Raw genomic sequence first — 16,897 nt, 5'->3', positions numbered from 1 at the left:
GGAACAGGAGAAGGGGGTTACAAAACGCTGCCTTCTGTTGGAATGTTATGCTGTACGTGGCTGTCTGGAGACGCTGCTGTTGCTTTTACGTCTCTCACGTCTATCAGGAGACGCCTCCACCCCCCCAACACCCCCAACCCCCCAACACCCCCAACTTAAAGCTTAAAACAGTGATTTTTCACTCAAGGTGGTGCAGATGTCGACCCGCCATCAACCTCTGCTTTCTACTTTCCTCCCAAGCTGCGTCTCCTGTTCTTTTCCTTTATTGCCTCAGCCTGGCAGCGTGCCCACAAGCCAGAGGGGCGGGGTAGCGAGTGGATGTCGGTGGGAGGGATTATGAGACGGGACAGGGTGGGTGGGGTTGAGGAGAAACAGGAGAAAGACTGTGGCTCGTGGAGCAGCTGACTGAAACAGTCATTATATTATGTAAAGGCAGTCGGCGGCGATGGCCGCGAGGAGGAGGGGAGGCAGTGAGGGGCGCCAGCTACTGACGTGCAGCGCAGGGGCGGCCCTGATTGGCTCATCAGCGCCATTCTCAGCAGCGCTCGTTAAAGGTGGAGACTCGGCAGAGCAGGAGCTTCTTGTGTTTTTCTCTCAGCAAATGGAGGCGACCGCTCAGCTCCGCCGCTGCGTCACAAAATGAATTAACGAGGAGGTTGTGGCGTGGAAGGCTTTCTTGTATCATGGTTACCGCTCCGCCATGCCTTCAGGAGGATGATGCGGGTGTGAGAGGCAGGACATAAATGTCAGGGGAGGACAGGCGCTCAAAATAGATGGACGATGAAGCGATGTTGTCAATAAAAAGTCATTGTTGAACAAAAGAAAACCGGTTTGTCACATTCACTTCTAAACTCTCTAAACTTGATGCCAGAGTCGTACAGACTAGAGTATTGCTGTGCAGAAGCCAAAGCGGTGGCCATCCTATTCCGCTTCTTCAGGCAGCAACCCGGTTGAGACTGAATCAATAGCGCCTCTGCTGGTTGCAAATGCAGTCGTCCCTCGCCACTTTACCGTTCCAATTTCGCAGCTTTAATCTGTCGCGGTTTTTCAAAAAGAATGACGTGATTTCATGACGCATTTTTCATCTCTCTAACATCGTCATGGAATGCGTCAGTGGCCATCATAAATAAGGAATCCTGCTTTGCGGAAATTCTTGTTACGGCCGGGTCTGGAAGCATTTCAACCCTAGAAATGAGAGATTACAGTAGTGCACGCATTTGATTGAAAACACATTCAAATAATCAGTCAGGCAAATTCTAACCCGAAATCTTTTGAACGTTGGTCACAACTGGTCGTATGGGCTCCTACGGCCGGTCTACATGCGAAAAAACAGCAAGAAACGCACGGAAGGCACGCGTGCGACATGCTTATTTTCGAGCTGTCGACTGGCCGCAGGCAGCAGAGGTTCTTTGTGTCAAACAAAGTGTACGGGCACTTATGTTTGTATTCGGGTTGCAAGACAAATTTTGCACTTTGTACGTCATCCATACGGCCAACGTATGCCTTTCATACGTTTTGCTGGTGTCAGGTTTGGGCAAAATGTTTGTACGTCGCACTTGAGGACTCTAATGTGTGTCGTGTGCCACAAGTGCCCCCACATAAGTAATTATCGCAGCCAACGCACGTTCAGGTATTTCGAATGTCTTCCATGCGTTTCAAGATCTTAGTGTTTCATGGTCACCGCATCTAAGTTCCCCACAAACAAAAAAAAAAAACCTCCAAAAATCGGATGGCCAAAAAAAAAATCGTACGTCCGGTTGTGACTTAAGATACTTGTGCAAAGTTTCTTTCTGTGAAAGCAGACCTGCCAACATGTACAAATTTTTTGTACTCGATACACATTTTGACCCTTAATTACGCTTTTATGTTTTGTTGCTCTTTGTACACATTTGCGCTTTCAGCTTGGAGTTGCCGTGGCAATCTGCACATAGGTGGCGTGACAAGCTCTCGGCGAATCAGAATGCTCCTTTTTATACCTGCCTCCTGCACCTGCTACTCCTAGCAGGTGTTAGCAGTTGACTACAACTCAGTCAGTACCTCAAATCAAACAGGAACAAGCGTCACCGCAGCAGCAGCAGCAGCAGCATGTCCATCTATCCCTTGCTGTCCGGCAATGCAAGCAGGATTTAAAAGGTAAAATGAAGATTTTGACCCGACGATGTTGTGAGCCACTCGTCCACTTGTAAACCACTACACCGTAGCGTCCTGATAGTCACACTGAAGTTTTATTAACCCCAACAGTAAGGCTGAGTTCCCACAAAGTATGCTGCGTTTGTGTGAGCTGAGCATAGACAGTGTTGTGAGTAAGGAAGATTTCTCCTTGTCCCTCAATAACATTCACAGTGAGATGCATTTACAAACAGCACAATTCAGGACATCAGTGTTACAACATCAATGAGTCATTATTACAATACGTGGTAGAATAACAGCCATGTTCTCTGCATCCATTGCATAAAAAAGTGATGTGTTTTGTGCTTCAGCGCCATATGGCAAGAGATGGTCTTCTTATCAGCTATACCAGTGGTTCCTGAACTTTTTATAGTCGCGTACCCTTTCAGACATTTGACCTGAAGCCATCAAGCTCCCATTCCTGCATGCTTAAAAAACATAAACATTTTTATCTTAACTTGAAATATTGAACATAATCAATTGGTTAATTCATTTTATAGTAATTCCGGGTCAAAAATGTGTCTTTTGCATGATCACATCAAGTTTCACATGAGCACTGATAAATAACTAAACCATCCTACGTGTATTTTATTCCAGTCTGATGGTGGCATCACGCCATTTGAATGGGTTGAATTTGTGTATGGTTTAAGCCTGCATATTCATTTAATAACAAATCGAAGGGAAAAGTTTAACAACCACGATAAAGCAGTATACGAAGTACAAAAATACCGTAAATTCCGGACTATAACGCAACGGTATTTAAGCCACACCCAGTAAATTTAAAGAAAAAACAGATTCGTCTGTAGAAAAGCTGCATGTTTCCACGTTGTGACATGGGATATTTAGTACACAGAAAGGTATTACACTAAGATGAAACAAAAACAGTAGCCCTCCAGAAAGTCGTGCTGTCATTTCTGTCTTGATCCATCCGCCAGATGTCTTGTTGAATGTGATGTGATGGAACATGGAACATGGAACCTGGCCCAGCATGGTGCACTGTGGTTGGGCACACTCTACAAGTGCCTCTGTGTGCCACCGCGGAGATTGGGAGAAGCAGTGCATATAGCGGGTGGAGCCACCTGGCGTAGCCCAGCGAGGTGCACTGTGGTCGGACACACTCTACGAGCAGCCCTGGAGGTCGGTAGAACCAGGATATAGAGCGGGTAGAGCCACCTGGTGTGGCTCAGCAAAGCAGCCCCGGTGTGCCGCCATGTTCTCGTGCCAGAATACCGGAAGCAAGTGTCTCTTCTTCAGACGTTTGCTCAACATTACTGAGGATAGAACTACATCAACTGGTCACATTTGGTATTACAGTTTACTGCATGGACCTCCCGACACCTCTCCACACGTCCTCAGTGATGAGGACGCTTCTCAGAAGCACACAGAACATGACCACATTTCAGCCGCACCACTGTATAAGCCGCAGGGCTCAGAGCCTGAGAAAAAAAGTAGCGGTTTATACACCGGAAATTACATTACGGAATTACGGAACACCAATATAAATGACACTTAATTCACCAATTAAGCATCAAACTTACTTATTTGTTCATATGAAGCACACAGAGCAATGAACAACTTCATGCTCTGTCTCCTTTCTGCTTCGTTCTCCTTGAGCCGTGAGGCGTTCAGGCGCACTCGTAATTGTGAGTGTTAGACGGCAGATGTTTTTAATTTTTATTCACATACCCCCTGTTACAATTGGTGTACCCCTTGGGGTACGCATACCCCACTATGGGAACCTAGGTGCTATACTATCTACTGTATATGAACGACACATCCACATCTTAGTTTTGTGTTGTAGCTGACAAAGCAAGTTAGCATAATATTTAATAATATATAGCCTAAAAAATACAATTTATTTTATTTCTGCTTGCATTTTAATTTGTTTACAGCAAAGCATTTTATTTTCTGGTCCACAGTGTTTGTTTTTCCGTAAAGGATGCAGACACGTGCAACAGTAAGAGTTTGAAGAGTGTGAATGATGATTTTATTTGCGGTAAAGTTTTTTTTATCGGTTGAGGTGTAGTGTTAATAGTTGGAGCTTGTAATCCCGTTCCCCATGTCTACTGAACAATCCACTTGTCCACTTGCCTTCTAGCCAAAGGATGGGCTCTACTGTTTACCGAATTCATTCAAAAGCAAACTTTTAACAGAAGAGTTTATCACAGCCTCATATCAATTCAAGTTATGTGCAGTGTTTAGAGTTCTGTGTCTGACATCTGTAGTGTTACAATATTAAAGCAAACAGAGCAGATATCCACATCCAGGTATTGAGATCGGATTGGAAGTGAAAAAATGGAGCTGCTGAGGTCATTTGTTTGGATGTCTTGTCAGGGCTTCCTATGTTCAGTGACTGTTTTGTTTTGAAAGGATGCCGTGGTGAAAATGTGCCATAAGTTATCCCGCCTGGTCATGGCCTCGTCCACCTCCGCCGACATGCCTTCCTCCATGCTGGATGGAGTAGCATGACCAGGCTCATTCGCTCGTACCTCTAAGACTGATCTTGCTGTCATCCTTTGGGAAAGTCCAACTTGACCGTTGGAATCACATTCTTGAACCTCTCATAAGTAGGGGGTTATCTCTGCATTGTTTTGAAAGTAAAGACTGATAGTTACTGTAGCTGTGAAAATGTACATGTCTTTACTACTGCGTACGAGTAAACGTTTTAGCAGTAGAGGAATGATACTTGTATTGTTGGGAGGGCTAAGTATTAGCTTTCAAACACTTTACATTAGTGTTTTGTTTTATGGAATTATTCATGACATATGCCTCTGTCTCCTAGCTGCTTTTCCACATTTGGCCATTCAAGTGCTTGTGCTTTGAATTGTCTTCTGTTTTTCTATTTTTGATTTTAGCTGATGTTCTTGCGGGTACGTGGATGTATGGGATGTGTATTATTGATAGCAAAACAAATGCAACTACTCTGGTTTTCTTTGCCTTTTTAAAGGTGAAGGATTTCTTGTGAGGCCACCTAGGTTTCATATTCATTTAGTTCCAATTGCAAAGTAAGGCCATTTTCCCTGACGGGGGGGATATCCCAATATTCATCACTGTCGATTCCGGAGAACCAAGCTATTATTAGTGCGCCCTGTTTAACCCACTTCTGTCTGGATGATCAGCTGCTCACGCCGTCTGATTATCCGTGTTGCGGTGATTTTTAGCGCGCTTCCGTGACGCTGGAAATAGAGCAGTCGCTTCCCTGCATTATTCAATGTTTAACTCCTGTTTTCCAAGTCTTGAGTCCTTTTTTGCACTCGTGCACTCGTGACCATCACAGGTTGTTAACAGGAGAACAATGGCACCTTTTATTTGGGCACTGTTGTCATCCGCATGTTAATCCACATTTGGTGTGGAGATGAACTACCAAGTGTGTGAATAATGTAATAATGATGATCATACTAACAATCATCTTTGGTTGAGCAATGGTAAATAAAGAGAGTGTCATTCATTCATTCATCCAAGGAGTTCACATCCGCTTGCTGTTTGGTTCTGGTTCTTGTCAGACATGTTGGACTGTGGATAGAAATGTGCAATTTTTTTTTTCAGGTCGATACCAATAACTTCCTGCTTCTCGATGCCTATAACCGATAACTAACAAATAATTAGCTGTAGCTGTAGTTTGAATACACCTGAAAGGTGATCAAACAAAGTTGGATATGACAAACTGTAGCTGTAGATTTGTCCTTTAAAAAAAACAAACTCAAGCAACTCCGAAGTACAAACCGTGGCTCCAAAGGGTACAGTTGCAGACAAAAAACGGTATCTTCAACGATGGTAAAGGGCTGGTCGTCTGGTCGTCCGTCCAAATCACAACTCGCTTTAGCCCTCGGGTCATCGCTGGCAAACTGTTTGCACCTTTCAAACGGTGTGCCGATAGCAAGAATCCTGTCGCAGTTTCAGGTGGCTGATAAGGTTTGATATGTTGAGGTTTGATTTTTTTTGTATCATTTCTTCTTTATTTATATGTTTATATATATATTTTTTTTAAACCGTCATGGAGTGCAGCCGTGAAATTTTAAACACGAAGTGACGCGGGATTGCTGTATTTACATTTTTGTTTATCGTTGTTCTAAAATAGAAGTTTGATTTTTGCTATTAATTTGTTCGAAAAGGGCAGACGAAGACCAGAAAATGTTTCCCATAAGAAAGATTGCAAATCCAGTTTACAGACACGCAACAGTATGAACACAAAAACACATGTTTTACAGAATAATTCGTTTAACATGCAGAAAACAATGTAAAATACCTTATACCTTACCTTAAATACCCTCGCCACAGTGCGGCTCGAATTTCACGGCTTCCCTCTATCACAGTTTTCCACAGATGATTAATAGAAATATGCTATTTTGTGGTTAAATACAGCCTTTTTTTGTCAAAAAATATGCATCTTTAAGCAAGTTGTCCGTATTTTTTTGCCTAAATTAAGTATTTTCAAACATAAAAATGGCTAAATTAACTCAAATGCAAAAATAAGACATTTAGAAGACGCATTCAAATTGTGAACTTAGTATTCTACATTGGTCATTCGGTCATTAAGCACCAGACCTGATTGCTGGAACAGCAATTATTGCAGGTTTAAATGATCTCACAACAGGCACAATAATAATAAGATAATTATCATAACAGTCATAATGATTACACGGGTTACTGTTGCGGCTCCTAACCCACGACAAACTAAAACTCAACTCTGAACCACCGATGTCACTTTCTGTCCTCCACACAGAACACATTTACTGTGACACACACAAGCATGAGTTTTGTCTGAAAAGTCTTATTTTCTCTTATTATGTCAACGATATTGAGTAACAGGAGTATAAAGGTGACTATAAGGGTGTTATTTCATGTCTAGAGGGCTCTGATAATGTTAAAAACTGTATTTAGAAGACCGTAAACAGGTTTTCTATGCTCTAACTATGAAAATATTCCATTTATAAATCCTACTTTGCAGAAATTAATATATCACGGTCGGGTCTGGAACCAATTAAGCACCATAAATTAGGGGTTACTGTAAATGAAGAATGAAACGGGTAAACGAACACTTAACATCCCTTTGACCTTTTATTGAAGACTCTTGTCGGTCGTATAACACTCAGAAATACATAGTGCATTTAACACCTGATCAGCGCAGGGCGCATAGTGCTTATTACGATGACGAAAGGAGAGATATATGGAGTTCTTCGTCATTCTGTGTCAATTCTATGAACAAATAAACCACATACACACACAATAAAGATTAAAGGATTCCCTAGCCCGAATCTGTCTATAGTGTCCCAACTATAAAAGAACCGCTATCCCGGTGGATAGGTTTTGTATGGGTACTCGACTCAGCAAACGGGCTAGTTAGTTAGGCGCACGTTTGACAGCACTGAGACTCATTTTTGGCAATAATTTTCCAATGCTGTGAAAACCGAGGTTTCATTCTAACTATCCTCAGACACCCGTCTCAAATCTACAGTGTTATCTTCAAAGTAAAAATGATTGTTGCAATGTGTTATTTATTATTTGGTTGGAAGGTTGCATCTGCTATGTGATTGCAGGTGCATACATTGATGATATACCACGCTGGAGGATGAAAGACCTGCAAATCTAAAGGCTGAGTCACCCGAATAAATGCTAAACCTCCTGTTGTGTTTTCTACAGGATGGAGCAGATGTCAGAGGAGGCGTTAAGGCTAAACCTGCTAAAACGAGGCCTGGAGTCGCCCAGCGAACGAGAGGAGGCCCTAGCTAAGCGCCTGAAAATGGAGGGCCACGAGGCTATGGAGCGCCTCAAGATGTTGGCGCTGCTGAAACGCAAAGATCTAGCGGACCTGGCCGCCCTGGAAGTCGCCGGTCCTCTGGGAGACGGGAAGGGGCCCGGCGCTAGCACGCTCCACCATCAGAGCTTAATGGGCGCCACTTACGAGGAGAAGCTCAATGGGAGCCTGAGACTGGGAGGACATGGCGGCCATGTTGGACCGAGTAAGAACGGGAAGGAGAACATGCTAGATGAGCCAGTGGATATGAGCGCCGGGCGGAGATGGTAAGATATTTGGAATAGTAGAAGTAAGCATTGAGAGTCAGGGCGTATCCACATTGAAGTCTGCTATTTGTGGCTGGGGTGAATGCTCTAATCCGAGCGTGGTACACTTCCCCTCGGAGAACCCACCACCAGTGGACAGGCATCACAGAATATCCTCACCCGTTCTTAACAATAACTGCCACTTTTCATAATAAAAGTACATAGGAAGTTTCAAAATATTGGCAAAAGTCTATGGCTTGCCTGGGTCATTAACATGACATGCATGTTTTTGTATCCAAGTATAGTATTCCGTTGTTTACCGCGGTTAAAGGGATAGTTCGGATTTTTTGACATGAAGTTGTATGACATCCCCATCAGCATTGTAGTCCAATAACAGCCACTTACCCCCCACTTGGTCTGCTAAGTCCAGTTCTGGTGAGATTTCTGTGATGAAGAACGTACTTTCGCTTAGTTGACGTTGACATTTAAGTAAAGAGTTTGGCTTCTCAAAACAATATGCGTTCAAAAGATTAAAACATTTGCATCACAAAAATGCCTTCTCAAAAAACTCAAACCTCATAAAACACTCGGCGTTGTATCCGTCTCCCGCCGTATCCCTGCACACTGTCGCCTGTGCGTTCATGTGAATGTGACGAAGACACTTGCGTCTTCTTCCGCTGTGGCGTAAACAAGATGAAGTTTGTCGTCAGCAGGCATTGTAAAATGGTTCCTTACTTGGGAGGGAGGGTTTGGGGAGGGTGTTAGTGTTTGTGATTAGATTCCGCCACGATTGAGTGGCCCACCGGAGAAATACCTCCCCACACAAACTTTCCCTCTTCTCACCATGACATCATTTTTCCGCGAGATTCCGCGTTTAACTTTAAATTCCGTTTTTATTGGCCAATTCCGCGATTCCGTTAACGCAGACATCATAGGGCCCTAAAATAGTACTTTAGCTTTTTTTGTTGGAACTTTTTAGATTTGAAAACTTTCTGCCAAACCAAACTGTACAAATGCAGATCACTTTAAAGCTTTTGAGGTAAGTGACAAGCTTTTTCCAGCAATTTGTATGTTGCCCAACGTGGAACTTTTATTGTGAGGTGAAGAAATAATGGCATTAAACAGGATGTTATCAGAATACAAAATACCTGTCCACTTGAATGCAATGGTCTGAAATAACTGTTATATGAAACACACAATCACAATATAATCACCTGTTAGACCAGGACGTCCATCGTGAGCTACTCGTCGATCTTTCAGACTGTTCCGGTCGATTGAGAGAAAATTTCGAAAAAAATGGATCATCATATCAGTGCCCTCACCTCCCGGCGAGCGACCAACAGGCACGCATTTTGTCCAGGGACCAGGGATCTTGGTCTCAAATAGGTTGGTGACCACTGTGTTAGACGATTTTCATAGGATTTGTTTTTTGATGACAACGTCTCGGTTATCGTACGACCAAACAGTGCACCTAACAAACTAGTGGAGTGGCCAAACAAAGCATCCGCATGTTGGTGACTCAACCGCTGTGAAGAATGGATGGTGGTTCTTTTTAGAATTGGGGGACGACAGACAGATTCCAGCCAGGGACTTGTCATTGAGTCGTCTGCAGAATGAAGACGTGTCTTCTATGTCAAGAAGCTAATATATCCTCCTGATATACTAGTAGTGGAATTCCTGCTGTACAGTTTTTGGTGCGGTGTGCTTTTAAGGCATCCAAACTTGCTGACTATTGAATAAACGTGCATGGTCATCTCTGTCCCTACAACTTCATGGTCGCTTGCTGCCAACTGCCTACTACTACACTGTCCACTGGGCCGTGTGGAAAGATGGAATGACCCGAACTCTTGATTCTGAGTGACATATTTAGCACTCATGTTGGTCCACACAATCCTCACCACACTCTTTTACATGTTTACACACTGCACTTTCAACCTCACAGGTAGGGATGTCCGATAATATCGGCCAATATCGGTATACAAATGAGATATGGGATATGTATATTAGTTTGACCTTGATAGGGATGTCATACAACTTCATGTCAAAAATCTTAACTGTCCCTTTAAAGTGGCACACATGTTTCTCTGTCACTCTCCACAGTCCACACCAGAAACATCCACACTCCACACCTAGGGTTGGGCATCATTTGAAATTGAACGATTCCAGTTCCATGGTTTAAATGAGGGCAGTAACCAGAGTTCTTTTTGGATGAAATGTCTGTACTTGTCAACGAATTGTTTAAGGATATGAACTGGCAGGGGGAGCATAAGAAGCAGGGAGGACTTTTAATATTACTGCAAACCTGCCAACATCAGGGTTTCCGCTGCATGTAATTGATTCTGGCAGCCGGGCACTACAAAATAAAAGCCGCCACACCTTTAAAAATGATTTTTTTTTTTTTTTACTTTAATGTTAAGTAATATTTGGTATGAATGTATATACTGTATATGCTATATAGATACATATGTAGCTTATTATTTACACACATATTGACCACAGTTAGTTTGAAAGCAATTTAAAATATCATAAAAATGTTTCACCGCGCTTTACTTTGATAAACATGCACCAGAATCGCCTGTCTGCCGTGTCGACGCTTGCTCAAGTCACAGCACTCGCGTCTTGTCTTAACGTTCACTTTGTGCCTTATTATTGTGCAAATAAAACACAGTCCGTAAAGTGTGTCGTCAATCGACGACAGCTTGTCGCATGCAAAGCCTATCTATGCCAGCGTGCGTGATCGCTCACGTTTCAATTTCATTCGGTTTTGTGGCTTTTTTTTTTTTTTTTTTTTTTTTACCCATTTTGCACTGCTTCTCTGGCGGTAGCTGGCTAGATAACGGACGAGCTAGAAGTGGCTATGACGTTCATGCTAACTTACTTTTTAAAGTGTCACTTAACAATCTAGCACTCTTGTTATCATTATAATACTTAATGGACTTCTTCAAAACACTAGATGTGTGATTACATGTATGTTGTTCAACAAACACGTATGTTAAAATATGTTAATTATTTTATTTTATTAAGTGTGTTATTTTGAACTAAAAAAAATCTATTATTGAACAATTAATTTCCCATACAGTATATTACTTTTGCTCTAAAACAGGCATCAAATTAAATTTAGGTTTGTGTCAAATAGTACAAAATGTAGTACTTTTGTACTAGTCACATAGTACTATTGGACTATAAATAGGTCAGGTAACAAAAAGAGGCTCAACATTTTAGACTCACTTTAAGTGCTCGCAGCAACTTTTCTGCCTTAATGAATAATTTTCAAGCATAAAAATGGCTAAATGAGCAAAAATACAAATATAAGACATTCAGAAGATGCATTCAAAGACGTGATATATTTATATTTATATTGTCAGTAATGTTACTGTAATGTTGGGTGAGACACACAACACCAGACTTGATGCCCGGAACAACAGGCTTTTAAAACTGTGAACCCCCTACGTCATTTCCTGTCCGCTCCCCACTCTGCTCCCCTGGCACCCAGAGGCACACACGAGCAGGAGTCTTATTTGTGTCTTTAATGGCTTCTTTACTCTTATTATGTCTACTATATTGGGTAATAGGCGTGTAAAGTTGACTCTAGGGGTGTTATTTCATATCTTGAGGCCTCCAATAATGTTAAAAAGCGTATTTACAAGGCTGTAAACAGGTTTTCTATGCTCTAACTACGAAAATATCCATCCAGGACCCAGCCGTCTTCCGCCGAGAGGCGGGGTACACTCTAGACTGGCCAGCCAATCATTGAGCGCATTTAGACAAACCATTCACACTCACATTCATAGCTGGACAATTTAGAGTCTCCATTGAACCTATCATGCCTATTTTTGGAATGTGGGAGGAAGCTGGAGTACCCGGAGAGAACCCACGCACGGGGGAGCACATGCAAACTCCAGACAGATGCCCAACGAAGACTCGAACGCAGGATCTCCTGACTGTGAGGCTAACATGCTAATCACTAGGCCACCGTGTGGCCACTACGAAAATATTCAATTTACAAAGAAGGAATCCTACTTATTGGAAGTTCACCTGTTGCAGTCGGGCCTTCAATTACTGTATAATATGATTTATATCAAGAGACTTTAGGCTACATCACCCTTCCCTAGTTAGATAGATGAACCATGACAACTACTAAATTAGTTGCCAACTCATTTTTCGTGTGACGGCAGTGGAACCTGTTTAAGATGACCCCTTTGATGTCAACTATATTACAAAAAAGTGCCTCATTAAGTCGACGTAGACATACCTGTACATTGTTGATTGCTTTTGTTGACATAAAATGTGAGCTCCAAAGGGGTCATTGCTATGAGAAATGTGTTGTAGTATTGTTAGCTTCATCATCATTGCTCCTGATTTGTGGTTATGTCATAATCAGTAAAAACAAAGAAGAAGGGCGGGGGGGGCAACAGGAAAGAAACTTCTACTTCCCTTCAAGGTGTGCGCGTAGGACCACCATTTTTTTCTTTCTTTGGTGGTAATGACTTCCAGCTGTTCTTTCATTCTCGTATCCACAACTGTCGTGTAGGTAGGGAGCCGATTCAATACCAGCGCAATTCATGTATGGGCAATTTCTGATACCACCTGTGGAGATCTGTGAGCCATCTCCGTGCTTGAATGCTGTCAGAAAACCTAGCCAAAAAAGTATCAGCATCAGAGGTTTTGTGCCATCTTAAGAGTTCTGTGTTGTCCCGACTGTCTGTGCAGCCGTGAACGTGTCAGCCTGAGCGCTTGTGTGCGTGAGTGTGCGTGCACGTGCATGCGGTGCTGCCTGTGTGAAAGCTTACATTTGCTGATATTCTTCTAGTTCGGAGGGTGTCCGAGCTTCTTTTTTTTTTAACTGAGGGCCACATAGTGAAAAATGAAAGGACATTTTGTAAGGCAACACATGTAGATATGCTAACAAGTTATATATAATTCAAGAAAAAACTGCATCTCAGCTTTGCCATATACAGTACGTAGGTGAAAAAGCCTATTTTTAGTATGAACTCCATCTACTGTACGTTTACATGCAGTCAAGGAACCCTATCAAAACCAGAGTTGGTTGTAAACACCAATAACCCTTTTCAAAAACCAGAATATGAGCATATTCTGTTTTTTTTTTTTAAACGGAAACCTGAATATTACCCCTGGGTTACTCCTTTTTCTAACCCGAAAATCGGGTCAGGTATACGCCTATCGGGATATCCCGATCAAAAAGAACATTAATTTGTGTTCTGCGCATGTTCTATTGGAAAGGAATCTTATGTCTTTGGCAGGAACTACTTGTAAACATGATGACACACAAAACCCCACACTTTTGGAGCGAGGAGGTAACAAGCCACCTCGTTCATGTGGTGAAAGACAGGAACTTTATGTCTTTCATAGACGGTAGAAAGTACCGCCATAGCCAAATCTATCAGAAGGTGAGCAAGCAGTTTCGCAAAGCAGGGTTTGTACGAACGCATCTTCAAAAGTGTCCGGGGGTATCTGGGGATATGTAGCATGGATATGGATGGCACAACTCCGGCTCCCCTTCCATTAATGAAGAAAGTGAGACAGAATAGTGTCAAGTACTGGTGGTTGGTCAGTACCAGCTGTGCCGGTGTTGTTGTTGTTTTTGGAAACAGGAAGAAGAAGCGGAAGTGATGCGCATTGCATCATGACGTTTTCCATGTGTCGAGACTTTGTCCATGCAGGGGGTTTCACATCGCGCATGCAAACGGGTTATTCCGAATGTTTCAGAAACCGGAATATTGACCTATTTTTGCTCTTTTTTTCTTTTTTTTCCCCATTTGTGCTGTTTTTTTTTAATTTCCAAATCTTTCAACTTTTCAACAATTAATCTTCGGAAATTTTCTTTTTGTAATATTATGACTTTATTCCCATTATATTTTGACTTTAGTCTCATAATATTGCAACTTTTTCCCCCAAGCTGTTATTTATTTTCTATACATTATTTTTCCTCACAATATTACAAGTTTATTTTCCTAAAATTTCACCTTTTTTTCTTCTTAGAATACGACTTTTTTATACATATTTTGATATTATTCTCATTTAAATTACAGCTGTTTTTTTCCATTTCTGGTTTTGTTTTTTGTATTTTTTAGTTTAACTTCAACCTAATGTCAACTTTCTTGGTAATTTTCTTCTCATAATTATAACTTTATTCCGATAGCATTTTGACTTTATTCTCGTAACATTACATATTTTTCCCCCAACCTACTTTTCCAAAATGTTGTTTCTCATAATATTACAAATTAAATTTAAAAAAAAAAAAAAAAAGACTGCATATTCTACTAAAATGTTACGACTTTTTTCTCATTAAATAAATGTTCTCGTTTTCTCATTACTGTTGATTTTTCCATTTTTTCTGGGGGGTTTTTGTTAGGGTTTTTTTTTAAGTTTTCTTGTTAAATTAGACTTTTAGAATGTGCCGCGCACCAATAAAAAAAAATGTAAAAAAGGGCCACGAATGGCCCCCAGGCTGCACTTTGGACACCCCTGTTCTAGCTACATTTGCTGATATTCTTTTGGCATGGCTGCGGCTGACAGTGACCTGTTTTAAATAATACGCTTGGAATATTTCAGAAGCAAACACAGTTCTGGTATGGGAAGATATCCAAATTCAGGTATCGGGATCGGATCAGAAGTGAAAACATGAGGATGGATGCATTCCTACAGCTGCTGTCTAGTTACGCAGCATTCAAATCTGCGCATAGTGACTTCCTGTTCAGTGCAAAGTTCAGCTGCCACTGCCTTCATAAACATCTGAGCAAGGTCATCCACGCATGCTGCTGAAAAAGTCAACATTGTTGTCGTTCTTCCATGCAGTGACACGGACCACGACAGAAGAACTCCTTCCCCAGACGTCATCATTCTGTCAGACAACGAAGCATCCAGTCCCAGAACAACGCCTCGTCCCGAAGAGCGCCTGAACCACGCAAACCTGGAGATGTTCAGGGTAACACCTTGTTACTGCAGCATGCACTTAGCGTCACTCACTAATTCATTCATTCAGTGCCGCACGTCTGTTTTAACCCTAATTAACATATCATTGCGAGGGTTGTCAAAAGTTCTGCCTTAATTGTTCCTGATGAATCAAGATAATGAAGGCGTTAATTGGTCCTTACATCAGTAGATCATATCCATGACACCTTACAATGGTAATTCAGAAAATAAGAAAATACATTTAGCAAAACACAGCACAGTTTAACCCATTAGAAACCATTAGCGCTTCAAGTAAAATGATGGGGGATGTGCTGTACTACTGACCGAGTGGAAGACATCAAGCAAAAAATACTGTGGTGCCTCAGTTTTTCTCATTACAGTCGTGTCTCACCACTTCACACTTCGAATTTCGCTTCTTCACTCTTACTACCGTTTTTCAAAAATGTATTAATAAATCATCGCTATTTTGTGGCATATTATTAGTCCGAAAATATGCATGTTTAACACTCGAACTCCCAAGGCAGTCATTTTGACTGTTTTCAAAATTTGCAATGTCATAACTTGGTTTAAAAAAAAAAAAACCTATGTACCCATAGGACCCTGACTTTTCCTAAATGTGTGTATATTTTATTCTAACATTGTTTTATCATTAAAATTTCAAAACACAAAAGAGTTCTGAGTATTACTACCTCGAATGACCATAGCAGTCAAATTGACTGCCTGCTTTTTACAGGGGGTGTCATATTTCACTATTTGCCACATTTTTCCCGCCCTTCCTCCTGCTCTATTGGCTGTTTGTTTTTTATGCTCTGTGATGCTAAAACCCAGCTGTAGCGTCACTCTAAACCCAAGAGAGACAAAAATGACAAGTAGAAAGAAGGTGACAGCTATGGAGGCTTTAGCCTTGCTTCAGAGAAAATGGTTGCAGTTCGAGTTTGCATGTGTAATTGCAGAGATGTTATGTTGTGTCAATTCAATCAAACACTCCATCACTATCGTTTTCATTTAGTGTCCTGATGTGTTTTTTACTTATTCCACCAATTTATTTTTAGATCTTTTTAATGATAATCCAAATTAGATACAAAGAGTCAAAATGACTGCTGTGGTCGTTCTAGTAGTTGCAGAATTCTGGTAGACCGAGTGTTAAGCAGACTTTACATATTTTGCCCTAAATTAAGCATTTTCAAGCATAAAAATGGCTAAATGAAGTAAAACACAAATATAAGGCATTCAGAAGACACATTCAAAGAGGTTGTGATGATGTGTCGTGTTCTACACGGGTCACTAGGGGTCAGTAATGTTACACTGATGAGACAATAGCTACCGCAGGAAGTACTGTAGAGAACAGGAAGTAAAAAACAAGGAACTCTTCCAATGCGAACGTGTGTGAGTCTATATTGTGTCCACTATATTGGGTAATATGACGCTAAGGCGGACTTTAGGGGTGTTATTTCATGTTTACAGGGCTCTAATAATGTTAAAAAGTCTATTTCGAAGGTGGTAAACTCTGAAAATATTCCATTTAAAAAAATAAGGAATCCACTAATCCAATTCACTTATCACAGTCATGTCTGGAGCCAATGAACAGTAATAACATTTACTGATTGTCCCACCAGCATTTTTGCTCTGTTGACAAATATGTCATGTCATGCAATAGCAATTTCAAGGCTAAAATCTACGATAGTGATGTTTTTCCTAGCCTCTTTTATATGAATTGCTTGAAAAAAATGGAGCAAGAGCATTTGAATTGTAATATTTGACACCATTTTCAAGCATTACAAGTGTTAAATGAAGC

At 41.3% G+C, this 16,897-nt stretch overlaps 1 protein-coding gene across 1 annotated transcript in view; it reads left to right on the top strand.

The window, feature by feature from the left end:
* The window catches only part of gatad2b (GATA zinc finger domain containing 2B), an 85,083-nt gene that overhangs the window by 41,944 nt on the left and 26,242 nt on the right, over positions 1 to 16,897 (top strand). The window contains exons 2-3 of the mRNA XM_054762821.1: positions 7,810 to 8,190; positions 14,986 to 15,115. Of these exons, the coding sequence (XP_054618796.1) occupies positions 7,811 to 8,190; positions 14,986 to 15,115 (510 nt within the window). The 5' untranslated portion in view covers position 7,810. The remainder of the gene's footprint in view (positions 1 to 7,809; positions 8,191 to 14,985; positions 15,116 to 16,897) is intronic.

Source organism: Dunckerocampus dactyliophorus, chromosome 20 (genome assembly GCF_027744805.1).
Source record: "Dunckerocampus dactyliophorus isolate RoL2022-P2 chromosome 20, RoL_Ddac_1.1, whole genome shotgun sequence".
In the NCBI taxonomy this organism is placed as follows: domain Eukaryota; kingdom Metazoa; phylum Chordata; class Actinopteri; order Syngnathiformes; family Syngnathidae; genus Dunckerocampus; species Dunckerocampus dactyliophorus.
The sequence above is the reverse complement of the archived record's forward strand: the minus strand, read 5'-3'. Positions and strand labels throughout refer to the sequence as shown.